General features: G+C 44.7%; 2 protein-coding genes across 3 annotated transcripts; one reads left to right on the top strand and one right to left on the bottom strand.

Moving 5' to 3' along the window:
- Positions 1 to 1,318: 1,318 nt before the first annotated feature.
- VPS52 (VPS52 subunit of GARP complex) lies at positions 1,319 to 18,692 on the bottom strand. The gene is made up of 20 exons (XM_046004984.1): positions 18,403 to 18,692; positions 17,467 to 17,551; positions 17,265 to 17,317; positions 17,000 to 17,075; positions 16,742 to 16,809; positions 16,263 to 16,438; positions 15,726 to 15,876; positions 15,339 to 15,439; positions 15,085 to 15,217; positions 14,885 to 14,942; positions 14,411 to 14,544; positions 13,791 to 13,946; positions 13,208 to 13,326; positions 12,684 to 12,807; positions 12,294 to 12,389; positions 12,072 to 12,179; positions 11,782 to 11,847; positions 2,293 to 2,404; positions 1,965 to 2,083; positions 1,319 to 1,762 (listed from the first exon to the last, which is right to left on the bottom strand). The coding sequence occupies exons 1-20, from the start codon at positions 18,490 to 18,492 to the stop codon at positions 1,616 to 1,618; spliced, it is 2,172 nt and encodes a 723-aa protein (XP_045860940.1). The 5' UTR covers positions 18,493 to 18,692; the 3' UTR covers positions 1,319 to 1,615.
- On the top strand, positions 18,470 to 25,320 carry RPS18 (ribosomal protein S18). Of its 2 annotated transcripts, none has more exons than XM_046004986.1 (6): positions 18,470 to 18,475; positions 19,391 to 19,489; positions 24,619 to 24,705; positions 24,789 to 24,890; positions 24,980 to 25,071; positions 25,202 to 25,320. In XM_046004986.1, exons 1-6 carry the CDS (start codon positions 18,473 to 18,475, stop codon positions 25,275 to 25,277), a joined length of 459 nt encoding a protein of 152 aa, XP_045860942.1. In that variant the 5' UTR covers positions 18,470 to 18,472; the 3' UTR covers positions 25,278 to 25,320. The 2 variants fall into 2 exon arrangements, with proteins under 2 accessions (XP_045860942.1, XP_045860941.1); XM_046004985.1 differs by lacking the exon at positions 18,470 to 18,475 and adding an exon at positions 18,864 to 18,924.
- The last annotated feature ends 82 nt before the right edge of the window (positions 25,321 to 25,402 follow it).

The following is a 25,402-nucleotide window of genomic DNA, read 5'->3' as shown; positions in this document are numbered from 1 at the left end:
GCTGAGGTCGGTTAAGGACACTGCCCCGGTTCCGCCCCTGAGGCGTCTGGGCCAATCAAGAGCCGCCCACAGTTCCCCACCCCACCCCCCACACTTCGGCCCCGGCCAGCAAAGCAGAAAAAGCCGTTCCGAGGTCTGGCTTCCAATCAGAGAGCGCCTCTCGGAGATGGGCGGAACCCAAGGAAGGCGGGAGCGGGAAAAGGCCCCTCCCGCCACGCCCCCGCCCCCCGGCAGCCAATCGGAAGAGCCTGCCGGCCAGGACCATTTCAATTCCCCCTCCCTATGCACCCACCTCCCTCTTCAGTGTGCTCGCGGGGGGCGGTCTGGGACCCAGCGCTTAGCAAACAGTGGGAGGTTTTGAGGATCCTTCCCCTCCCTGACTCTGCGGCTGGGCTTGTATCCAAAGGGCCCAAGCAGGGGGTAGAATTCATTTTCCTTCCCTAACTCGCTGGGGCCTAGGAAGGAATGCTCAGGCCGAAGGGGAGAAGGAAATATCTCCGAATTACCATTTTCTCCAGACTGCCTGCGCCTTACCCCTTAAAACTTAAAGGCGCCTCCGTGTCTCTCGGGTCTAGAGTCTGAGTTCAAATGAGGTGTACAGGTGCTCCAAGTTAAACACAGAAATGTATGAAACAGGCACTCTGGAAACCTGTCCTACCATTGCCCCTGTCCTACCCCAGCAAGGGTTGTGCCAGCCACAACCAGAGGAACTAAGAGCTGATGTTGAAGGAGAGGGGACAGTCCCAGGGTCAGCCTGGGGGTAGGGATGCAAGGAAAGCCCGTGTTGGGGAGCCAAGATAGCAGTATATATGTACGTGTGTGTATATAATTTATTTTTATTTTGAGGCATTTGCCATAACTTCCTCCATCAGGCTGGTTACTCGTGAACTAGTCCCCTCCCTAAAACCAATGCAGCCACTTCTTTACCCTGAAGCAGACAGAGGTTAAAGGTTACTTTCTGTACCTCTCCTTTCTGGACACCCACCAGGAGGTAAGCCCAGGAGGTAGCCACAGCAGAAAGGTTACCCTGAAGCAGAAATGGGGGCCCCCTGAAGGCCCAGGAGGGAGGAGATGGGAGACGAGTGTTATATCATATTAAATATTTATTGTTTTCTGCAGACTGGCCTCGGAGTAACTCTCAAGCCAAGAGGAATCGAATTGGTTAGTGTTCAAGTTTCTGAGATCTTAGGTCAAAAAGCTACAGGAAAGAAATCACTGAGAAGAAGAAAAAAAATCAATGACTTGCCTTGTCATCAAGTCCAAGAGTTGAGGCTCTGTGGCTCAGGACATGGTGACAAGAGTTGAGTAAACCAGAGACTGAGACACAGAAGGTTTTACTGGGGAAGAGAATCTGGGTATGGGGGGGCAGAGTGGTGAAATTGGGAAAATGATAAAGACTGTTTTGGAACCCCGGGGGAAGTGGTCCTGGGAACCTAAAAACAAGGGGATCCAGCTTATCCTGATGAGGCAGGGTCCAGAGAATGAAGGCAGGGTGAGGCATGTCAAGGACCTAGGAGACACACAGAAAACTGGTCAGGATACCCCAGGTGTCAAAGAGGCTGACGGGGTCCAGAAGTCCATTAGAGAAGGCCATTGGGTCTCAGGGTCCGGCACATCAGAAGTTGGGCTTATGTTTCTTGAGCTCCACCATAAGGTGATGAATGTTGATGAGCTCAGCCCGGGCAGGCAGAGCGCGGAGCTGGGGCTGAGACAACACCCGGTGGAAGCGATGATAGAGCTGGATCAGCTGGGTCAAAGCTCCCTGGGCAGACAAAGTCATGCAAGGGTCAAGCTGTGGGGTGGTGCTAGAGATGATGTTGGGAATCTGGCTAGGGCTCATCTAGAACTTTAGGCATGCTGGATATTGAAGATCAAGGGTCACCCGGACGATGCTGAGCCCAGGGAAAGCCACTAGTAACAGGGGTTGGAGGTGAGAGGAGGGAGGCCTGGGAGCTGCAAGTCACCTGGATGATACTGGTTCCATTTCTGAAGTTGGTGAAACTCCGCATTACATCCTGACTCAGAGACTCCACTGATGATTTCCAGGAACTACCAAAGCCACGGATCAGCTGAGTAACCCTGGCTGATGGCAGGAGGAAAAAAGAGAGAGGGTGTCAGAGGAGAACTTGGCTAGGTGATCTTTGACCCCTAAGTCCTCCGCAAGGCACAGCCCTCCTCACCACCCGACCCCATTTGCCTGCTCTATGCACCCACTGTGGAATCTGCATCCTCTCATTTTTCTTTTCCACTCCCCTTACCACTGACCCCACCGCTACCACATCATCTTCATACCTTCTTCCCCTCGAAGTCGCTCAGCCTGTCCACGCTCAATCAAAGCCTCAGCTTCCTTCACAAATGCCACCAGACCCCCAAAAGGGGGAGACAATAACTCTTCAATGAATTCCTGTAGAAATAAACACACACACACACACACACACACACACACAGAGTCAAGTGTCCTGGTGTCAACTGATTTCCCCACTTGTGGCATCATGACTGACCAGGTCCCAGAATACTCCCAGAGCAAATTATATACTTTGAGACACCACTGGTCTCACAAGAGGTAGGGAAATCTCCAAGGACTACCCCTGCTTCAAAAACAAAAACCAAAAACCTAAACTTGGGCTGGGTGCAGAGCAATTTGAAAGTGGGATCAGGGCCGAGGGCTGGAACCAGAGGGGTGGGCAGCTGGGCGAAGCAGGGCCACCAGAAGGCAAGTGGCCACAGCAACTCTGCTATCTGGAAACTGAGCCTGATGCCAGACTCAAGTAGAGAAGCAGAGCCTGGGTCTCTCACAAGAGCCTCAAAGGTGTGCTGATGTAGATGGCGGTGCTGATGTAGATGACTGCATCTCTCAGCTACCGCAAAAGCAGAGGCAAATCCTCTCAACAGAAAAAAATATCCTCAATCCCATCTTAGGCCCATATGACTCCTCCTGATTAAAACCAAGCAATGAGGGGCGCCTGGGTGGCTCAGTGGGTTAAAGCCTCTGCCTTCGGCTCAGGTCATGATCCCAGGGTCCTGGGATCGAGCCCCACATTGGGCTCTCTGCTCAGCAGGGAGCCTGCTTCCTCCTCTGTCTCTCTGCCTGCGTCTCTGCCTACTTGTGACCTCTGTCTGTCAAATAAATAAATAAAATCTTTAAATTAAAAAAAAAAAACAAGTAAGGAAACTACTATGAGAGGCAGGAGACAATAAGCAATGGGCTTAGACCTCCAAAGACTGCCAACATCAAAACTGTCAGATACATAGCAGTTGTACATTCTGTATGAAACATTCAGGGAATTAAAAATATAGACAGAAAGATAATGACTCAATAAGATTACAAATGGACAGACGCGAAACAAAATTAAATTTTTAAGAAAGGACTTAAAAATTTTAAATGTTTTTAACTTTAAAAAGTCAATAGGTTAAACAGCATATTAGAAATACCTGAAGAATGATGACACTGAGAAGTACGGAAATCTAATTCATGGGATGTGGGCAGTGAGCACTGACGGCTACTGACAGAAAAGGAACCAAGAAGACATTCTGTGCCCCTGATGGAAGTACACACCACTAGCTCTCATTTATCCTGGAAAATAAAGACCCTAACTGCAATCTGATCAAGCCTTTTCCTCTAACCACACATTAATTAGAAAAAAGAAACAGCATTTAACCACACCACAGAATGTGATCTGCAAAATCCAGACTGTACTTTATTCTACATGACGAATGACTCAGTGACTCAGTTTCTTCCACAGATAAATTGCAGACGAGGGGAGCAAAGATGCACTCTATAGATTATAAAGACACATATGTATAGACCATACACAGGTGCTGATTTGAACCATAAAAAATCATTTACGGGATAACTGGGGAAATCTGAGCACTAGCTCTTTTAAGTGAGATATTTTTAAAAGTTGTAATATTATGTTGTGGTTTTTATTTTATTTTTTTAAAAGATTTTCTTTATTTATTTGACAGACTGAGATCACAAGTAGGCAGAGAGGCAGGCAGAGAGAGAGGGGGAAGCAGGCTCCCCGCTGAGCAGAGAGCCCAATGCGGGGCTCGATCCCAGGACCCTGGGATCATGACCTGAGCTGAAGGCAGAGGCTTTAACCCACTGAGCCACCCAGGTGCCCCTATGTTGTGGTTTTTAAAACACATTCTGATACAGATGGAAGTGATGATGTATAAGATTTAATTCAAAATAAATGGGGGTGGGGAGCGTGGGTGGCTCTCCCTCTTCTTCTCCCTCTGTCCCTCCCTCTGCTTGTGCTTTTTCTCTGTCAAATTAATAAAATCTTAAAAAAAAAAAAATTGGGGGGCAGGCACAGGAGGATGAGCAATGGGTGCTGACAGAGATGAAATAAATCAGTAGTTACTGATTGAAGATCTGTGATGGCACCTGGGGGGGGTCCACTATGCTACTCTCTTTTTCAAATAAATAAATAAAATCTTAAACAAGTAGAACAGAAATAAAATACTGGTCAATAATTAGCACAGAAGGCAGAAGGGGGAGGAACGACTGGAGCACTAAAGTATTTTCAATGTTTTAAAGTCTACATATTGCTTGGGAGAGCAGTTAAATATTAAGTTTAAATGCTAAGCTAAATATGCAAAGAAGTTAAAGGGCAAATTCTAGAAGAATGGAATACAAAATCCAAACAGTCAGAAAAAAACACATAGTAAGAAAAACAAAGGCAAAAGGTACAACACACACAGGACAAACAGAAAACTAAAGATAGTAGGGGCATCTGGGTGGCACAGTTGGTTAAACATCCAACTCTTAAAAAAAAAAACAAAAAAACAACTCTTGGTTCTGGCTCAGGTCATGAGCTCAGAGTGGTGAGATCAAGTCCTGCAGCTGGCTCCATGCTTAGCGTATAATCTGCTTGAGATTCTCTCTCCTTCTCCCTCTGCCCCTCCTGCTTGTGCGCTCTCACTCTCTCTCAAAACAAAACAAAAAAATCTTTTTTTTTAAAGATTTTTAAAATTTGACAGACAGAGATCACAAGTAGGCAGATAGGCAGACAGAGAGAGAGGAGAAAGCAGGCTCCCCGCTGAGCAGAGAGCCCGATGCAGGGCTGGATCCCAAGATCCTGGGATCATGACCTGAGCCGAAGGCAGAGGCTTAAACCCACTGAGCCACCCAGGCGCCCCACAAAAAAATAAATCTTAAAAAAAAAGGAAAAGATGGGGCGCCTGGGTGGCTCAGTGGGTTAAGGCCTCTGCCTTCGGCTTAGGTCATGATCCCAGGATCTTGGGATCGAGCCCCGCATCAGGCTCTCTGCTCAGTGGGGAGCCTGCTTCCCCCTCTCTCTCTGCCTGCTTCTCTGCCTACTTGTGATCTCTGTCTGTCCAATAAATAAATAAAATCTTAAAAAAAAAAAAGAAAACCAAAGATGATAGAAAAAGTCCAAATGTAACACTAATCATCATAAAAATAAACAGATTAAATCACAAATTAAAAGGCAGACAATCCAATTTTTTTAAAATTTCAGCTACATGCTATTTATAGAAGACTTAAAATGTGAAAACATAAAAAGGCTGAAAGTAGAAGAATGGAGATCAATTAAAAGGCAAATATTAATCAAGCTAAAGCTGACAGAGCTATGTTAGTATCAGACGTAACAGGCTTTAAGACAAAATAATTAGGGCTAAAGTGGGTCACTATCTCATGACAAATATTTCAAGTCATCAGTAAGATCTAAGGATTCAAACTAAAAGGTTTAGGAATTTAGATAAAATAAATGGAAGCTATATAAAGCAAAAGTTGATGGAACTGCAGTGAAAAAGTGACAAATCTATAAATTTTAAAACATCTCTCAACTATTAATAAGCCAAGCACACACAAAAATAATCAGTAGATATTTTGATGTAGATAATATGAACAATACAACTAAAAAGCTTGGCTCTCCACACTTAGCAATTACAGAATACACATTCTTCTCAAACACATGGAACATTTATAAAAGTTGATCACGTAACTAGGCCACAAGTGAATCTAAACAAATTTCCAAAAATCAAAACCAAAAAACCCCATTATCCATCCACAATGCAATTAAATTAGACATTAGACAACAAAAAGATAAATAAGAAATCTACTTTTGGAAATTTTAAAACACTCCTCCAAAACATCTCACGGATCGAAGAAAAAATAACTGCAAATTCTTAGAACTTAATTTTTTAATTTTTATTATTATTTTAGAACTAAATTATTTTAAAAATGTTACATATTCAAGCCTGCAAAATTCAATAAAAGCAGTAATCTGAGGGAATTCCATTGTTTAAAATCTTCAGGGATGCTTTTGCTGGCAAGTTCTATGAAACCTCTAAAGGAAGAGATCATTTTAATTTTAACTCTTTCAGAATAGAAAACAAAGAAACAAAGAAAACAAAACACTTCCTTTCCACCTCCTTCTCCAAAGCCAGTATGACTTTGGTACCAAAACCATAGGAGGATACTACAAGAAAAGAATGGCCAATGGCCAATATCACCTATGCACAAAGAAGAAAAAATTCTAAATGAATTAGACCAAATCCAGAATGATTTTACATTCTAAAATCCACACATCATAAACCATAAAATCAATAAAGAACAAAAACCATACAATTACCTCAACTGTTACAGAAAAACACATTCTTAATTAAAAATTCAATGATTTTCGGGCGCCTGGGTGGCTCAGCGGTTTAAGCCTCTGCCTTCGGCTCAGGTCATGATCTCAGGGTCCTGGGATGGAGCCCCGCATCGGGCTCTCTGCTCAGTGGGGAGCCTATTTCTCCCTCTCTCTCTGCCTGCCTCTCTGCCTACTGTGACCTCTCTCTGTCAAATAAATAAATAAAATAAAATAAAATAAGTAATAAAAAAAATTCAATGATTTTAATAAATCTAGGAATTGAATACTAACTGCTGGCGAGGATGTGGAGAGAAAGGACCCCTCATGCACTGATAGCGGCAAAGCAAACTGCGCAGGCGCTGTGGAAAACAGTATGGAGGTTCCTCAAAATATTAAAAACAGAATGACCATATGATTCAGTTATTATATTACTGAGTATTGACCCAAAGAAAACAAAAACACTAATTTGAAAAGACATATGCGACCCCATGTTTATTGCAGCCTTATTTGCAATAGCCAAGATATGGAAACAACCAAAATGTTCGTTGATAGATGAACGAAGATGTGGTATGTATATACAATGGAGTATTAGCCATAAAAATAAATGAGATCTTGACATCTGCAATGACATGATGAATCTAGAAGATATTATGCTAAGTGAAGTAAGTAGTCAGAGAAAGACAAATACCATATGATTTTACTTATGTGTGGAATTTAAGACTCAAAACAAAAAAAGTAAAATGAGAGACAAACCAAAAATCTCTTAAACACAGAGAACAAACTTATGGTTGCCAGAGCGGGTAGGTGGGGGATGGGTGAAATAGATAAAGGGGATTAAGAGTACACTTATCTTAAATTAAAAATAGAGCTTCCCTATGACCCTGCAATTGCCCTGCTGGGTATTTACCCCAAAGATACAGATGTTGTGAAAAGAAGAACCATCTGTACCCCAATGTTTATAGCAGCAATGGCCACGGTCGCCAAACTGTGGAAAAAACCAAGATGCCCTTCAACGGACAAATGGATAAGGAAGATGTGGTCCATATACACGATGGAGTATTATGCCTCCATCAGAAAGGATGAATACCCAACTTTTGTAGCAACATGGACGGGACTGGAAGAGATTATGCTGAGTGAAATAAGTCAAACACAGAGAGTCAATTATCATATGGTTTAACTTATTTGTGGAGCATAACAAAGAACATGGAGGACATAGGGAGATGGAGAGTGATGGGAGTTGAGGGAAACTGGAAGGGGAGGTGAACCATGAGAGACTATGGACTCTGAAAAACAACCTGAGGGTTTTGAAGGGGCAGGGGGTGGGAGGTTGGGGGAGCCAGGTGGTCGGTATTAAGGAGGGCATGTATTGCATGGAGCACTAGGTGTGGTGCAAAAACAATGAATTCTGTTATACTGAAAAGAAATTAAAAAAAAAAAAACAAAAAAAAAGAGTACACTTATCGTGAGCACTGAAGAAATGTATACAATTGTTCAATCGTCATATTGTACACCTGCTAACATAACACTGTATATTAAGTATACTTGAATTTTAAAAAAATGAATTACTGATATGTAATAACTCCTGGCATACTAGGGACTGAAAGGAATTTTCTTAATCTGAGAAAGGGTAGCTGTAAAGCAACAATATTACTCTTACTGGGGAAATGATGAAAGCATTCTTTTTAAAATTAGGAAAAGATAAGGTTTCTCACCATTATCATTTCTACTCAACTATTCAACTTTGTGCTGAGGTACCATCAAGTACAGTAAGAGAATAAAGACATAAGAAATTAAAGACTTAAGGATTAGAAAGTTAGAACAAAAATTGTCATGCCTACCTAGAAACACACACATATAAATCTCCAGAAATGTTATCAGAAATAGTAAATTAAGGAGGTAGCTAGCTATATGTTGATAAACAAAAACCAACAGCATTTCTATTCTGTAGTTCAAACAACAAGAAAATTTCTCTCTAAAATGATAATATTTAAGTATCAACAGTTTACTTAAAGGACAAATTCCAAAACAGATTAGAAAGTCTGAACAATTAGAAAGAAAATAAGTAGCAATTATTCATAGTAACTCCTAGTACTCCTAGTAATTATTCCTAAATAAATGTGGATTTGTTCCTGATAGGAATAACTATTGTAACAACTCCTAGCACACTAGGGATTGAGAAGAATTTTCTTTTTTTTTTTTTTTAAATATTTTATTTATTTATTTGACAGAGAGAGAGGTCACAAGTAGGCAGAGAGGCAGGCAGAGAGAGAGGGAGAAACAGGCTCCCCACTGAAGAGAGAGCCGGATGCGGGGCTCGATCCCAGGACCCTGAGATCATGACCTGAGCCGAAGATAGAGGCTTAAACCACTGAGCCACCCAGGCGCCCCGAAAAGAATTTTCTTGACCAGATACAAGGCATCTACGAAAACACAGCAGCATTACTCCTAATGGGGCAGTGATGAAAGCATTCCTTTTAAAATCAGGAAGAGGATAAGAATTCTCCCTATAACCCTTCTATTCAACTGCTCAACATTGTCAAAGAGATCCTAGCCAGAAGAGTGCGAGATCAAAGATATAAGAAATTAAAGGCAAAGGACTGGAGAGGTTTTATTTACTTCTAGGAGGATGAAATCTGCATATTACACCTGCCTAGGAATAACTCTGACAAAAGATTTGTGATGTCTTTGTGCTGAAAATTATAAAAGGTTATCAACAAACATTAAAGAATATCTTAAAAAATGGGAAGCCCATGTTCATGGATGAGAATTTTCAATATCATAAACTATCCATTCTTTCAAATTGATCCAAATTGATCAATGCGCTTCCAATCAAAATCCTTAAAGTTTTTTCAATGTGAAAACTTACAAGCTGACAAAATTTATATGAAAAATCAAGAGGCCAATAATAAGATACTCCTGAAAAAGCTAGAATTTGTGTAATTATAAGGCATAACAACTAAAACTAAGCTACAGGTCAGACAAATTGATCAATGGAATGAACAGAGGCAAGACATATATCTTTATAGATTTTCACATGACAGAGGCACACTGCAGATCAAGTGGAGAAAGAAAGGGATTTCCTATAAATGGTTCTATGCCCATCATAATCTATATATAAAATATTAAATTAGATTCCTACTCACATCATATACAAAATCAATTCCAGGAGCTTAAATGTAAAAAAGCAAAATTCTATAACATTAAGAAGAAAATGTAGTATGATATTTTTCTGACCTTGCAATAATATGAGATTTCTTAAATGAGACAGAAAAATCAAGAAGAAATCAGTAAAGTCAATCATATTAAGAATTTGTCCACCAGAAAACAACATAAAAAAAAAGAATAAAAATAAATAAATAAATAAAAAGATAAAGCACTGAAAGATATCCGCAACCTATAATCAAAAGATTGGTTTCTTAAATAGAACATACAAAAAAACTCTTATAAATCATAAACAAATACACAAATAGCCCAATTTTAAAAAGGTCAAATGCTATGACAGATATTTTATGGAAAAGAAAAATTTGTATGATTTTTAAACATTTGGAATGATGCTCAATCTCATTAATCAGGAAATGCAAATAAAGACACCCAACAAGATACCTACCAGAATGGCAAGATAGTTTGATAATACTAATGTGTTGGAGAAAATATTGCTCAGTGAGAATTCTTACACATCACTGGTAAGGAAAAAAACTGGTATACATTTAGGAAAACAATCTGGCAGTGTCTCATAAACTTGAATGTTGACAAACCCTATAAGCAATAAGCCAAGGCCTACTTCCAAGAGAAATTTTATAAAACTTATCTCCATCTACACGCATTAAACATGTAATTGTTCACAAAACAATTCTCACGTAGCAAAAAACTAGAATCCAAATGTCCACCTGAAGAATACATCATATTCACACAACATAAAATTATATAAAGTGAAAAGGTATAAGCTGCAATTATATGTCATAACATGACATATAATGTTGGAAAACTATGCATGATGGGGCGCCTGGATGGCTCAGTTGTTAAGAGTCTGCCTTCGGCTCAGGTCATGATCCCAGGGTCCTAGGGTCAAGCCCTGCATCCAGCTGTCTGCCTGGCAGGAAGCCTGCTTCTCTCTCTTTCCTACTCCCCCTGCTTGTGCTCACTCTCTTGCTGTGTCTCTATCAAATGAATAAATAAAAAATCTTTAAAAACTATGCATGAAAAAAATCCTGTGGTTGTTTTCATGTCACTCAAAAATAGAACTAAATGGGGGTGCCTGGCTAGCTCAGTGAGTAGAGCCTGTGATTCTTAATATTGGGGTCACAAGTTTGAGCCCCACGTTGGACATGGAGACTACTTTTTTTTTTTTAAGATTTTTATTTATTTATTTGACAGACAGAGATCACAAGTAGGCAGAGAGGCAGGCAGAGAGAGAGGGAGAAGCAGGCTCCCTGCTGAGCGGAGAGCCGGATGCAGGGCTCGATCCCAGGACCCCGGGATCATGACCTGAGCTGAAGGCAGAGGCTTAACCCACTGAGCCACCCAGGTGCCCCTGGAGACTACTTTTAAAAAAGTAAATAAGGGTGTCTGGGTGGCTCAGTGGGTTAAGCCTCTGCCTTTGGCTCAGGTCATGATCTCGGGGTCCTGGGATCGAGCCCTGCATCAGGCTCTCTGCTCAGCAGGGAGCCTGCTTCCCCCTCTCTCTGCCTGCCTCTCTGCCTGCTTATGATCTCTCTCTGTTAAATAAATAAATGAAATATTTAAAAAATAATAATAAATTTTAAAGATAAGTAAGTAAATAAATAAAAATTTTACAAAGTAAATAAATACATAATAAAAACTTTATAAGTAAATAAAACTAAGTTATTATTATTTTGCCATACTTAAAGCTGTGTCTTTAAAAGCAAGAGCATGGTAAACACAATATTTAGGTCAAGGAGAGATTTAAAAGCATGACAGGCAAGGACAAGAATGGGGTGAGGAAGAACTCATTGTTTGATGCTGGTTATCGCCAAGGTATGCAGGAGCTTCAGGGGCATGTATATCATTAAAAAAAATACAAAAGAAAATAAAACAGACCAACAGTTCCAATCCTGTGTACCTGAAGCCCTTTAACTGCCATTCCCTACATACACACACACATACACAGGACTGAAAACAGCACACAAGACTGTCCCTCTCCTCGTCCTCATCCCCCTACCTGTGTCCGAGCATTGAGCAGCTGCTGGAAACTCTCAACTTCCTTGCTGTCATCTGCAGCCCGCTCCTAAGGGAGGACAAAGGGAAATCTCAAGTGTCGGGAGAAGCAGCCCGTCACTTCAGGATATCCCCTTCCTGCCACATTTACTGTACTTGGCTGGGCAACGGGCCAGACACCGAGAATAATACATGGGACAAGACCAACACCATCTCTGTCCTTCCAGAGCCACCAGAGCAGTGGGGGAAGCCAAACCCTCTGGGTAGGGAGGAAGGGAGAGGCAGCGTCTGTACCATCAGCACACCCAGCATCATGTCGTAGTTGTTGATCAGAAACACAAGCTGCTCCTTCCTTGAGGAGAACTCAGCAGCCACTCGGAGGACAAAATTCTCCACTTCCACCTGGAAAAGCCAGAAGGAAGAGGTGACATGAGGAGGCAGAAGTACATGGCCCTCCTCACACTCCAGGCCACCTCGGCAGCCCTGCCATTGGAAGTCTGTCCTGCCCACGCTCACCTGTAGTTGTCCCAGCAGCTGCATTGTCCGTTCATTGGGAATTGTCTGATTGATGCTGACAAGAGCAGATGAGAACTCTGCGTATCGGCGTGTGATCTGGGGGAGAGAAAGTGGGAAGAAAATCACACTGGCCCCTTGACTTAACCCACACAGCTGCCCAAGTCCCTAAGAGCTGGCCACTCAGCCTCTGTGACTCCCACCCCCAATCCTGCTAACCAACGGTGCCCGATTCACCCTGAGTTCACACACACTCCTAGACTGCCCCCCACACACATTGTGCCCCAGGATCCAGCCAGGCCAACAGCACAACTGGGAAACTGGCCAACCCCCACAGTGAAACTAAGTACCCTGCCTTTCAGGAGTCCCTTTGTTACCCCTGCCCTCTCTCACATAGTGGGGCCGAGTATCTAGCCCCCCGAGGCGCTGAGGGTCAGTGCTTCGGACACTCTGGACATTCATCTCCAGGATCAGCTCAAACCGTGGCCACAGCAAGGCAAGCACCTGCTCCCAGTACCTGCAGGCTTAATCAGAATCAGAGATCAGCTGGCAAGAAATGGGGGGGTCATGATGAACACTGGGTGACACATGGAATTGCCAAATCACTGTTATCATACACCTGAACCAACTAGAACACTGTATGTTAGCTAAATGGAATTAAAATAAAAACTTAAAAGGCCAAAAAGAAATGTGTGGGAATGGTGGCGGGTTTCTGTGGGGGAACCCAATTAATAGCTGAGGGCTGGGGGAAACAGGACTGGTATGCAAGGTGAGTCAGAAACCAGAACTGTCCCCAGGCAGATCAATGTTAGGAAGAGTAAGGGTGTTAGCTCAGTAGCAGCCCAAGGTTCAGGGCAGGGTCATGTAAGACCAAGGGTTCAAGGACAGTGGGGCATCAAGGACCAGAGCTCAGTGACCTGTCCAGGGCAGGAACATCCCTCTTCGCTGCAATGTTGCGGAACCGGAGGACGATGTGGATACAGAGAAAAACAGCAATGGCATCGTAGCAGTCCGTGAGATAGGACTCCAGGTGTTTCTATGATTCAGGGACAGAGTATTGGAAAAGGATGTTTGTTACTCTGCCGTTCCCAGTGGCTTACAGACAAATGCATGTGCTCCTCTGGGGATGCAGCACTGGAAGGGAGGAGAGTGAGCTCTTGGGAAATGCCCCCCTTTCCCTGTCCACCCGACCACTCAGGTCATCTTGTTGCCTCGCTCATCAGGATCCACGATCCCAAGCCCATCAGAGCAGAAGTCTTCGGGGACCACTTCGGGGACCCTTAGTTTTTAGATGCTACTGCCTCGGTGTGGATCAATAGCAGGGGTAGCCTCAGGGACCCCCAAGCTTTGAGGGTTTCATACACTCTGTGAGTCCAAGGCTTAGACATTTTAGAACAAGGGGGTCCTGGTTTCAGTACCACCAGAGCTATGACCCCACTAAGGTGCTGCAGAGGACTGAAGACAGAGGGATCCAAGAGCACAGGAGCTGGGGAATCTTACCAGAGTCATGCTGAGTGTGCGACCCATGACAGCATGGAAGAGGTCATGTGCAGCTGAGCCAGACACAACAAAGAATTCACAGATGAAAAGGTATTCACGGCAGGAATTGTCTAGGAGGGCGTAGTGCTGGCTGCGGAAGAGGGCCTCGAATGGATACTAGGATGGGAGAGGTGAAGAAGAAAAATAGAAGGGATGGACCCCAAGGCTGACTCTGTATATATTAATGGAAAAATCAACGAGCCTGGATAATGAGAGCTCAGAAGGCCCTTCCCATCTAACCCAAGTGCAGGCTGTGATGGAGCATCCTGAATGGGTGCTGAAGGGGAGAGGGTGATGAGGGGCACAAGAGAAGAGCCCACCCCCGCCTGCTGTCACTATGCCACCCACCTCCACAACCTGCCTCTTGACACTCCCCTCAGCCAGTCTCTCCCTCTATCTGTCCTGAAGTCAATGGTCTCAAGCCTCTTTACAACACAGAACATTTGAGTGACCCAAGGCCACTCCCAGTTCTAAGGGGATTGATATAAGGGACTTCAGGCTGGAAAGTTTTGCCCACAGATCTGATCTCCCCCACCCATGCTCGGTGTCCCCCCATGACTGACTCTTGTTCCTTCTCCTACCCTCTGTTCTCCCCGCTGGGCAGTGTGGGGCACCAAGATGGGGGCCTCCAGTTCAGTGGGGGAGATGACAGAACCACGGGTCCCCAGGGTGAAGATGGTGTTCCTGCTGCGGAGGGAAGGCTTCGAGAAGAACCGTGAAGGGTCAGAGTCAGGGAAAACAATAAGATCACAACCAGGACAGACTCAGAGACTCAGTACCTTCAGGAAATACAGGCAGCCAGACACAGCCTAGATGTCCCTCCTTCCCAGTACCAGGGCTGCACTCCCCCTGATACCTGGGAATGGGCTTCAGAGACCTTCTACCCTCCCTGACATCATGTGTCAAAAAGACATGTGCCTTTTTCTGGGGAGGGAGGCCATAGCCTTTATCACATTCTCGAAGGTTTCGGTCCCAGAGAAAAAGGCAAAAAGCAGTGTCTTTGAGGCACCCTCACTGTCAAGGACTAGAAGGTGGACTTCTCAGCTCTAGGATATCTTTCTTGGCTGTATCTTCTACACCCATTAGATCATCCTTCTCAGCGACTTCCTCGTACTAGGAAAAAAGAAAAGAGAGAACTGGTAACCGCCTCTTCCCACGGTGTGATAAAAAATTTTTTTCCACCATCCAGCCTTGACCACGGGTGGTCCCTCTTCCCAGCCCATGTGCCTCAGAAGGCCTCTCTCTCTGGCCTCACCTGCACCTTCATGAGCCGCCCCAGGTAAGAGCGATAGTAGGACAGGTAGATCTTGCTCAGTGTTTCCACATATTCATCCCTGATCTCCTTCGCTGTTGCTCGTTCATTACCCAGCAGAAATTGATAGAAGAACCTGGGGGGCGAGGGCGGGCACCAGGGACAAGTCAGTCTCCCCGCCTCCCCCAAGGAAGCAGACACTACATTGGGCGGCTCAACAACTCAGAGCCTCTCCAGCCCTTCCTTCGGGCAGTGACCTGTACTTCAGCAGTGCTGTCTGGGGGATCTGATAGTTGGTCATTGGTTTTCTGAAGGAATAAATCTTCTGCAGGATGAACTCTCGGATCTTCGTCACCGCCTAGACAGGGGGACCAGATACAGGGCATGAAGCAACCTTATGACTTTGAGAAACAGTGGGGCAAGTGCCACATGTTAAATATAGGGGGATGAAGGGTGGAGAACAACTCTTTGGTATTTCCGAAATTTTTCAGGGGAACCTAGAGACATGAAGATGAGCTTTGCCAGGTAAGGCAGGGTGAAATTCTTGGGGACGGGCTACGGTGAGGACTGCCAGGGAAACCCAGGTTGAAGGTGTCAGGGATGCTGGTTCTAGTAATCTCTAGGGTATCATCCCTACCCCTCACCTTGACCCGGAGCCGGTCGAGTATGCCTCTGACGTCGGCACAGGCCGCTGTCCCTCTAGCCTCCTGCTCTCGGACTGCAGCTGCCTTGGCATCTAGCTCCTGCAGCTGCTCCAGGAACCTGGGCTCTGTCACTGGCGCCTCCAGAATTGCCCTGGGTAGCAGGGTTGGGTGGTGGGGGTCAGAAGGAAGACCCAGACATCGCTAAATCCCAAATCCCATCTCTTCTATCCAGACTATCACCTCTCCCTTCTTATACTAATCATATAGTCAGGATACAGGTACAAATTTTCTTGTTCCTGAAACCTCCCCGCTGCCCCATGCCCGTAAGCCTTGAAACCTCCAACTAAACACCCAACCCTGGATATCCCTAATCTTGGATGCCTAAAGCATGTGTCAAGGTTGAGTTGTCAACCCACCCATCAAGTTTCTGGAAGGCACCTGATGACCTGAAGCCAGAAACCGATGTGGTAAGTACAGAAGGTCACCCTAGCCCATGTACCTGCTACAGACATTGTGACTCTTCAACTGACAACTCACGTGATCAGAGCAGAGGGCACTATCAGACCATCGACAAGTTCCCCCAGTTTTCCCCGAACTGCCTGGCGGTTTCGAAGCCGAATGTTCATGGCTCCTGACTGTTCCTGCAGCGTCCGGATCTCAGAGCTGATAGAGCTGAGGTCACTCTGAAAAGCTCCCAACATCTGCTCCATGCGCTGGGGGAGGACAGAGGATGTTGCGGGAGTGCCACAGAGTTGCCAGGGGACAAAGGGGCCACCTAAGTTTACTGGTGAAGTCTTCAGTATCAGTCCAAGAGGGTAGCAGGTGATGAGGTAAGAGGTACCTCAAAGGTCACTGGCAAATAACATTAGTAGGACAGTAACAACAAAAAAAGGCTGCTGAGGTCATCCTGAAAATGAATCTAACTATCCCCACCTGAGGCTGATGACCTAAAGAATGACAGGAGAGATCATGATCTGGTTCAGGGTTATTAGGAGTCACAGGTCATGGTTACTAACCTCAAGAACAGCATCGCAGGCTGTGATCTGGTTGTGCAGAGATGCTATGTTCTCACTCTCTTGGATATCTGACCCATAAAAAGTCAAGGGGCCTCACCATAAAGTTGGAGATTCTCAGACCTGCAGGACCACTCCAATTTTTCCCTGCAATGACAGAAACCTCAAAGAGAAGATTTCAGCCCCCCCGGGCTGTCTGCACCATGCTCCACAAAAATCCCCATTTTAATAACATCACCCTTTTTCTCTACTGGAGGATACAATCCCGAATGGATTTCTGCTCTATCTGCTGTAGCTCCAGCTCAACCTGCTTTGAATAGTGACGGAGATCCACACCCTGAGAGAACATAAACATGACAGGTTAGGAGAAAGCCACAGTGAAGAGACACTGAGACAGAATAACAAAGGACTAGAGGGTGAGACACCAGGGTAATACTATAAGAGGGAGAAACTATTTCCTTTTTTTCTTCTTTGAGGGGAGAGTAAGTGGGGGGGGGGGGCAGATCAGTATAGCAGAAAGCCTCACCGTTTTAAGAGCTTCCTTTACTAACTCATCCTCCAGATTTGCCTGAATGTGAACTGGAAATAGAAGTTTATCATAAGGGTCCAGCTCCACAGCGCTCTCTCCCCCAAATGAACATCTGTACACCAATCCCTGCCTTACTACTTCCAGCCACCAAGCCTCTCAAATCATAAGCAGTCTGCATCTACCTCGTGCCATCACTTACCATCCACTTCATCCAGGATGAATTCATCAGAAGAGATGTCCAATTCTCCAAGTTGTAATGGCTCCTGAAGACCAGGACCACCCCCCTGGAGAGGGACAAGTTAATGGGAAAGGACAAGAAAGAGGGAGAGAGAACAAATATAATGGGATAATCCACAAAGCTTTAGGGAGTGAGGGAAGGTGAGAACAGGCTGGGCTTTTACTGGGAGACATAGGTACTGAGTCAAAAAATTCCAAGAGTCTCACATTGTACCCAATCTGCTAGTTGGGGCTTCTGGGTAGGGAATACGACAAAGAGACTCTCAAGCCACCATGAGAGTAGAGGTGTCTCAATGACGAAAATCAGAGGTTGCAGAGAACAGAGCAAAACTTACAGTTGAATGCAGGATACCCAGACTCCTGCTATCTTAGGTGTTTTATCACAATCCCTGTAGGGATCACCAGCCCTTTCAGAAATGTCTGCTAAAAACGTTTCCCTGCGTGCCAGGTGCCATCTTTCATACACTCATTCATCTAATCATAACCAATAATCTACACGGTTAAGTCTTATTTCCTTCATCTTACAGCGTGGAAAGAATGACACAGAGAAGTTGGCTAACTTGCCCAAAGACACACAGCGTGCAAGAGGCAAGGTGGAATTAGAACCCAGGCAATCTGACTATAGGTCACGTTCTTAATTTTTACACTACACTGATTCTTTATTCTGCTCCCAAATCTGGAAGTTAACTGAAATTCTGCCCCTGGGACCTGACTCTGGGCCATTCTGATTCCCGCTCGGACTCAGGCCCTATCTCAATTCGGGATCTGCAAAGCCACACAGGTAGCCATCACTCGTATCAGCCGCGCCCCCACCTTTGCGCCTAAACCCAGCCCAGGCCTTTCTGACGCGAGGACCATCGGCCAAGACTCCGCAAGAGAAATAGTCCCGCATTCTCACCAGCGGGCCCTCCTCCTCCTCCATATCTGAGGCTCCGGCTCGCAGCATCAGCTCTCGGGCAGCTGCCGCCATGGTCGCAGCAGCGGCCATTCCGCGCAGCCTCACTTCCGGCAGCTGTCCGGCCCTGGGGTGGACCAACAAATCCTAGAGAGTCTTGCAGAGCGCGAAACCGTTCCCAGATATTTGAATTAAATTGTTTGACTCTAGCCTTTTCTTTTCGGCTTAAACACTTCGCCCAGCTGCAAATGGGAATTGGACCTCTTAAGCCCAATCTCACCCCGGAACCTTTGCTGCTTTCCCTCTCAAGAATTTTACGAACTGTAAAAAAAAGAGACCTCACCGGAAGTTGGGACTACGAACAGAGATTCTCAGAAGTAGAATTGGCTCTGGCCCCAGCGGTTTCCGGAAGCTCTTCACATGATAGCTCCGCCTCTTCCGCCGCTGGCTATATAAGGCCACTACGTCACTTCCGTTCTCTCTTCCACAGGAGGCCTACACGCCGCCGCTGAGGCTACCGCCATGGTAAGACTGGAACCAGTACGGGGATCCGGCGACATCGGAACCGGGACACGGAAAGTCTGCTGTTGAGGGGCTTGAAATACCCTATTCTGGGGAGTTGCAACTTTCCGTGTGGATCTTTGAGACACATCCCTGGGAAGGAAAGACTGAAGACATCCAGGTCTGGGGAGTGGGCCAGAGGAAGAGTCGCTCCCAGGGCGCTCGAAAGGGCGAAAACGCTTGAGCGTGAATGGGGACCTCAAGTCTCTGCCACTCAGAGTGTACTCTTGGGAATGGGTGGAAAATTTGCCCCTTCCCAGCGGTTGCGTTTTCCCGAGCCTGAACACTTCATGCTCTGCGTGCAGGACTGAGGAGTTTGTTGTGAGAAAACAAGTTGGGGGGCGTGGGTTGTTTCCCCCTGTGTGATAAGCTTGACGTTCCTGTCTGATGGCAGTTCACCGTGGCTGATTTCTCGCCCTGTCTCTGTCAGTCTCTAGTGATCCCTGAGAAGTTCCAGCACATTTTGCGAGTACTCAACACTAATATCGATGGGCGGCGGAAAATAGCCTTCGCCATCACTGCAATTAAGGTAAAGTAGGGTAAGGAATGGAGCACATAAATGAAACTGGGTTTGTTAAGACAGCTGTAAGTGAGGCAAGGTTGAGGAAACATGTCCCAACCAGATCACCTTAGCTCGTGGGTAAAATAAAGAACAGTTACAGGTAGGGTGCCTGGGTGACTCAGTGGGTTAAGCCTCTGCCTTCGGCTCAGGTCATGGTCTCAGGGTCCTGGGATCGAGCCTAGCATTGGGCTCTCTGCTCAGCGGGGAGCCTGCTCCCCCCACCCCAACTTGTGATCCTTCTCTCTCTGTCAAATAAATAAAGTCTTTAGAAAAAAAAGGAATGGTTAAAAGAGTGACTATATTTCCCTTAACCACTTACCACATTTTTCCTCAAAGGTAAGTAACGAAAGCCAGTCCGGTCAGGCCAAGATATTTCTCTCCTAGGGGATGGGGAGTGGGTTGTCTCCTCTACTAGAATTCGCTAGAATTTATTGGACCATCAGCCATGGTCGTCTTGTGAGGTTCATTCTGAGTTTGGTTTCGGCCCTTTAGAGCAGTGCATCATAATAGTAACCCTTCCTGTGAAATTTTTATGCCCTTAGAAATTGTGTAATTGTACGTGGAGGGGGGTGGAAATGCCAAAAGATTGCCAAGTGTGAAGAAACCTATAATTGGGAAGTGGAAGGGGTAACACTACATGGTGAGCGGGGCATTTATTTCAATGTCAGAAGTGATGAAACGCATTTCCAGTTGATGGGAACCAATATTTGGCTCATTGTATGTATTAGGTCGATGAGCACAAGCTTGAATGTGTTTTCTTTTCACCAACCTAACGAACGCCTGGCCTTCCAGTTGAGGAAATTATTCTACCGTTTTTTTGTTTGTTTGTCCGTGTAATTGTGGATATGGCCGAATGTGTTTTTTGCCAGTATGTGGACACCGTTGGGGAAGGGACAGTCCTGTCTTGTTCACAGTCCCCAGCTTCTGGTGCATCACAGATGCTCATGCAGTGTAAGGGAATGGACCCGGGGATACTGTAGCCTGGTTTCAAAGAATTTTAAAAAAACATAAATATTGCATAGATAACTTATTACATCAGAACTGTATATTCTTGTTTGGTTGACAATATTGATCAGATTCTTTCGGTTTTTCATGTTATATTGCAGGAGGTACAGCTTTCATTTGTTCTTACATGGTAAATAAAAAGATTGCTTTTTTTGTTAATTACATAAAACTAGGAAGGCAGTGTAAAATCTACTGGTACCTTTTTAAGGGTTGCTCTGAAACTTAAGTGGGATAATGAATACAGACGAGCTTATCTCAAAAGTCTATACGGCAGGTTCAGTTCCAGGCAATAAAGTGAGTCAAATGTTTGATTTCCCAGTGTGTATGCAAGTTATATTTACACTGTAATTAATATTTAATGTGAAATAGTGGTTTTTTTTAAAGGTACATAACTTAAAAATAATTGCTGAAAAATGCGAATCATCATGAGCTTTCAAGGAATCATGATCACACCTAACTAACTTAATAATAAAAAGGTTTGAAATACTGTGAGAATTACCAAAATGTGACACAAGCATGAGAGAGCAAATGCTATTGGAAAAATGGCATTGATAGACTTGTTTGCCACAGGATTTGCCACAAGCGTACAGCTTGTAAACAAAACCAGGATATCTGCACAGTGCAGTTAAACAAGGTGTGCTTGTATAAAAGGTGGTCATGGTTATTGGGATCCTTGTGTTAAACTCTCTCTTTGCCTCTTAACTGGTTTTGTATTGACTTTTCTTTAAATATGTGTCATAGCCTTTGTAGTCCACTTAGAAAAATTTAATCAAAGGACTTTAAGGTACTTTGTGAACTTTGTGGTAAGTTTCTTAGGGATCCTGATACTTTGCTTATCACTGGGAAAGGTTATTACTAGAGATGGATGATACAGAGATTTTTGCTAATTGTGTGGATAGCCAGCAAATGCAGCTAGCTCTTCCTCTGGTGAGAGAACTAAGCTTAAATAGGTGGTCTTTTGTTAAGGATCCAGAATGGAGGGGTAATACTTGGAAAGTGGAAGAAAGTATGGTGTGGGGAGCTGGGTATGGGGAGGGATTTTTCCAAAGATGTGGCTAAAGAAGTGGTAAGTGGGATTAATTGGCTGGAGAAGGATGAAGAATGGAGTAGATGTTGGCAGCAGAAGAGGATATTGAGAGGTAATACAGACCCTATAGGATTATTCTATGCCATGATCCCTTTCTAATTGTTTTGTTTCTACTTGTAGACTTTTACTATGGGTATTCTTTAAGGTTGGCTGGTCTTCTGCCCTTCCTCTAAATCAGGGTGATACTGTGGGTTATTTGGAAACCTGGGAGGAAGGGGTTGGGATTGGGCATAATCACTGGGAGGAACCCACTGGCCTTGCTCAGGAGGAATTTGTGTTCTGTCCCGTGGGTAACCCTGTTAAATACTTTCTAAGATTAGTATTAAGTTGGGGTCAACTCATATGTTCAAGGCCCTTGGACAACAAATAATGAGATGAGTGATGGTCCCCTAACTGTACTTAACTCTTCTGGATGGAGAAAACAGGGGTGGTCTCCTTGGAAGAGAAAAGGGATCTAATGTAGAAAGTTGGCTAGTCAATATCAGCCTGCAAACAAGGCTATCAAAAATTTGGCCAGGGGCACTCGGGTGTATGTGTCAGTTAAGCATCTTGTCCCTTCATCTCAATTAAAGTCTTAGTCTCAAGAGTCATGAATTCAAGCCCCATCACCCACCTAATTGGGCTCCATGCTGGGTATGGAGCCGACTTTTTTTTTTTTTTTTTTAGCTTTATTTTATTTTATTTTAAATTTAATACAGGAATTTTTATTTTTTATTTCTTTTCAGCGTAACAGAATTCATTGTTTTTGCACCACACCCAGTGCTCCGTGCAATTCGTGCTCTCCATAATACCACCTGGCTCCCCTAACCTCCCACCCCCCACCCCTTCAAAACCCTCAGGTTGTTTTTCAGAGTCCATAGTGTCTCATGGTTCATTTCCCCTTCCAATTTCCCTCAACTCCCTTCTCTCCATCTCCCTATGTCCTCCATGTTATTTGTTATGCTCCACAAATACGTGAAACCGTATGATAATTGACTCTCTCTGATTGACTTATTTCACTCAGCATAATCTCTTCCAGTCCTTTCCATGTTGCTTCAAAAGTTGGGTATTCATCCTTTCTGATGGAGGCATAATACTCAATAGTGTATATGGACCACATCTTCCTTATCCATTCGTCCGTTGAAGGGCATCTTGGTGACCGTGGCCATTGCTGCTATAAACACTGGGGTACAGATTGGAGCCTACTTTTTAAAAAAGCTTACAGCAACTCTTTAAAAACTTGATTATGGACAACTTTCTACATTAAGAAGTTGGAAGAAAATTATTCCCTATGAAACATCATTTAGCAAAAATTGGGACTCTTGTTTCATCTATATTCTTCCCTATCATTTAAAAGTAAATCTGAGACATAACTATTAACTGTAAATATTAAATTTGAGAGAGACTTAGACCTCAGTTTCTTCTGCTGGGGGCGGTTGTGGGGTTTTTGTTTCATTTTTTTTGTTGTTTTAAGGATTTTATTTATTCATTTGACAGACATGTGAGAGAGGGAACCCAAGTAGGAGGATGGGAGAGGGAGAAGCAGGCTTTCAAGACCTTAATCTCTTCTGTATCAATGTGATAACTTGATTTTCTAGGTCAGGTTTTTTTTTTTAAACGATACTGATATGAGCAAGAGCGTACACAAATGGCGGGGTGGGGGGCAGAGGGAGAGAAAAGTAGTCTCCCGACTGGTCAGGGGGCCCTACATCGCATTGATCACAGGACCAGAAGATAATGACCTGAGTTGAAGGCAGACATTTAACTGATCTAGGTGCTCCTCTAGATCACTTCTTACACAGAGGAAAACATCTCTCTCCATTTCGTGGGGTTACTGAGGAAAGTCACCGCAGACTTGTTGGCTTAAAACAACGAAAACTTAACTCCCATAGTTGTGGAGGCCAAACATTCAAAATCAAGGTGTCAGCAGAGCCATGCTCCCTCTGAAGGCTCTAGGAATCCTGTCTTCTGGTGGTTGCCAGCACTCCTTTGTTTTCCTTAGCTGTGTCACTCCTATCACTTGGCCTTCCACTTTGTCCTCTTTTTTTTTTTTTTTTTTTTTAAGATTTTATTTATTTGACAGACAGATCACAAATAGGCAGAGAGAGAGGAAGGGAAGCAGGTTCTCTTCCCAGCAGAGAGCCGGATGCGGGGCTCAATCCCAGGACCCTGGGATCGTGACCTGAGCCAAAGGCAGAGGCTTTTAACCCACTGAGCCACCCAGGCGCCCCGTGTCCTCTCTTTTTATAAGGATACCAGGCATTGGATTCAGGGCCTGCCTTAATCTAGTGTAACCTCATTTTCATTAATTATATTTGGAATGGCCCTATTTCTAAATAAGGTCACGTTCTGGGATTGTAGTTGGACATATGTGGTGGGGCTTGGGCACTATTCAACCCAGCCATCATCCTTCACTGTTGACATGTTTGCTTCATGAGTTCAGGTGGCAAGGAGTACTGGTGTTGGTGCTGATACAGTGCCCCCAGTGTAAGCATTGGGTCTTTTCAGTTTGGTTTGGGCACTTAGCTCCCCGTGGCATGGTCATCTCTGGACACTAACAGAATCCAAGTTTGTGATTTTGGAAAACTGATCATTGTGATGGGGTGAACTGCCCAAAGAATTAGGACCCTTCTAGACCCAGAATACCACAGTCCTACCTCTTGATCAACCATGTTAATCCAGAAGCCCCTAGTCTTGCTATTGGTGCTCTGTTAACTTTGAGAGAACCAACCCTTTGGTTCTCCACAAGGCAGAGACTAGAAGGTACTGCTCTTGGGTGCTGCTGCAGTGTCTTTGACAGCTAGATATGCTGAACATTGTGAAAAGACTCCTTTTCTCAGACCTGTCCCTGTGAGGGGGAAAAATTATTTTCCTCCTATTTAATGGTTAGGTTTTGTATCTAGAAAAGTAATAATGCACTGGGTGGTTGCTGACCTTTGTGTGCTTTTTGAATAGTGGAGCCCCACTATTAAAGGGAACCAGAAAAACTCAGACTCAGTCCCAAATTTCCAAAACCTCTCTTCAGGGTGTGGGGCGAAGATACGCTCATGTGGTGTTGAGGAAAGCAGACATCGATCTCACCAAGAGGGCCGGAGAGCTCACTGAGGATGAGGTGAGGACAAGGAAGGGGGAGTGTGGGTTGGGCCTCCCATGGAAGGGAAGCCCTCTGTATCTGACCTTTGTCTTGTCTGCCAGGTGGAACGTGTGATCACCATTATGCAGAACCCTCGCCAGTATAAGATCCCAGACTGGTTTTTGAACAGACAAAAGGATGTGAAGGATGGAAAGTACAGCCAGGTGTGTATTGAGATGGCAGGGTGTCTAGTTAGAATTAGTTGTAGGAGGTCAGTGGGTAAAACATTCCTCACCCTCTCTTCCAAATCCAGGTTCTGGCCAATGGCCTGGACAACAAACTCCGTGAAGACCTGGAGAGACTGAAGAAGATCAGGGCCCACAGAGGGCTGCGCCACTTTTGGGGGTGAGTAGGGGTGGGAGTCTATTCTCTCTGCCCCTAGAGTCGCAGAGATTTGTCATGCTCTGCCTTCTCTTTCCAGACATTTCCTTTGCGTTGTGTGTAACCTGTGACCCTTCTGTTTTCTCACCTGCAGACTTCGTGTCCGAGGCCAGCACACCAAGACCACAGGGCGCCGTGGCCGCACCGTGGGTGTGTCCAAGAAGAAATAAATCTGTAGGCCTTGTCTGTTAATAAAATAGTTTATACACCTAAGGCTTCCTTCTGTGTGATGCTCTGCATTCTTCTGGGGACCCTGATAAGGAAAGCTGTCTCGCTGGTCCCTGTGGGTGGTTTT

This window comes from Meles meles, chromosome 5, assembly GCF_922984935.1.
Source record: "Meles meles chromosome 5, mMelMel3.1 paternal haplotype, whole genome shotgun sequence".
NCBI classification, from domain to species: domain Eukaryota; kingdom Metazoa; phylum Chordata; class Mammalia; order Carnivora; family Mustelidae; genus Meles; species Meles meles.
The sequence above is the reverse complement of the archived record's forward strand: the minus strand, read 5'-3'. Positions and strand labels throughout refer to the sequence as shown.

Excerpts from the sequence above, each read along its gene's own strand:
- RPS18 (XM_046004986.1), top strand. Across the intron at positions 19,490-24,618 it reads TCGCCATCACTGCAATTAAG|GGTGTGGGGCGAAGATACGC; the intron begins GTAAAGTAGGGT and ends ACCTCTCTTCAG. Across the intron at positions 24,891-24,979 it reads AGGATGGAAAGTACAGCCAG|GTTCTGGCCAATGGCCTGGA; the intron begins GTGTGTATTGAG and ends TTCCAAATCCAG.
- VPS52 (XM_046004984.1), bottom strand. The coding sequence starts at position 18,492 with ATGGCCGCTGCTGCGACCATGGCGGCAGCTGCCCGAGAGCTGATGCTG. Across the intron at positions 16,810-16,999 it reads GCAGAAATCCATTCGGGATT|ATATCCAAGAGAGTGAGAAC; the intron begins GTATCCTCCAGT and ends TTTATGGGTCAG. Across the intron at positions 2,405-11,781 it reads TGCTCAATGCTCGGACACAG|GAATTCATTGAAGAGTTATT; the intron begins GTAGGGGGATGA and ends TTATTTCTACAG.